We start from the raw sequence: 347 nt of genomic DNA on the forward strand, positions 1-347 counted from the left end.
AGCCCCGTCAGGTCTTCCAGGTGCTGGAGGAGCAGCCGCCCGGTACCTGGGTGGGCACCATCGCCACCCGCCCCGGCTTCACCTACCGGCTGAGCGAGCACCACGCCCTCTTCTCCATCAACGCCACCTCGGGCGCCCTGCACACCCGTGCCACCATCGACCGCGAGAGCCTGGCCAGCGATGTGGTGGACCTGGTGGTGCTCTCCAGCCAGCCCACCTACCCCAGCGAGGTGAGGGTCCTGGTGCTCGACCTCAACGACAACGCGCCCGTCTTCCCCGACCCCTCCGTTGTGGTGACTTTTAAGGAGGATACGGGCAGCGGGCGCCAGCTTATCTTGGACACGGCC

The 347-nt window shown here is 67.7% G+C and overlaps 1 protein-coding gene across 1 annotated transcript in view; it reads left to right on the top strand.

Annotated features, from left to right (window-relative positions):
- Positions 1-5: 5 nt before the first annotated feature.
- Positions 6-347, top strand: part of FAT4 (FAT atypical cadherin 4) — a gene marked incomplete at both ends in the record, with an annotated part of 121093 nt that continues 120751 nt past the window's right edge. Inside the window, one exon of the mRNA XM_009709765.1 lies at positions 6-344. Coding sequence (XP_009708067.1) covers positions 6-344 — 339 coding nt within the window. The remainder of the gene's footprint in view (positions 345-347) is intronic.

The sequence above is a fragment of the Cariama cristata genome, unplaced genomic scaffold (assembly GCF_000690535.1).
Source record: "Cariama cristata isolate BGI_N322 unplaced genomic scaffold, ASM69053v1 scaffold3491, whole genome shotgun sequence".
NCBI lineage: Eukaryota > Metazoa > Chordata > Aves > Cariamiformes > Cariamidae > Cariama > Cariama cristata.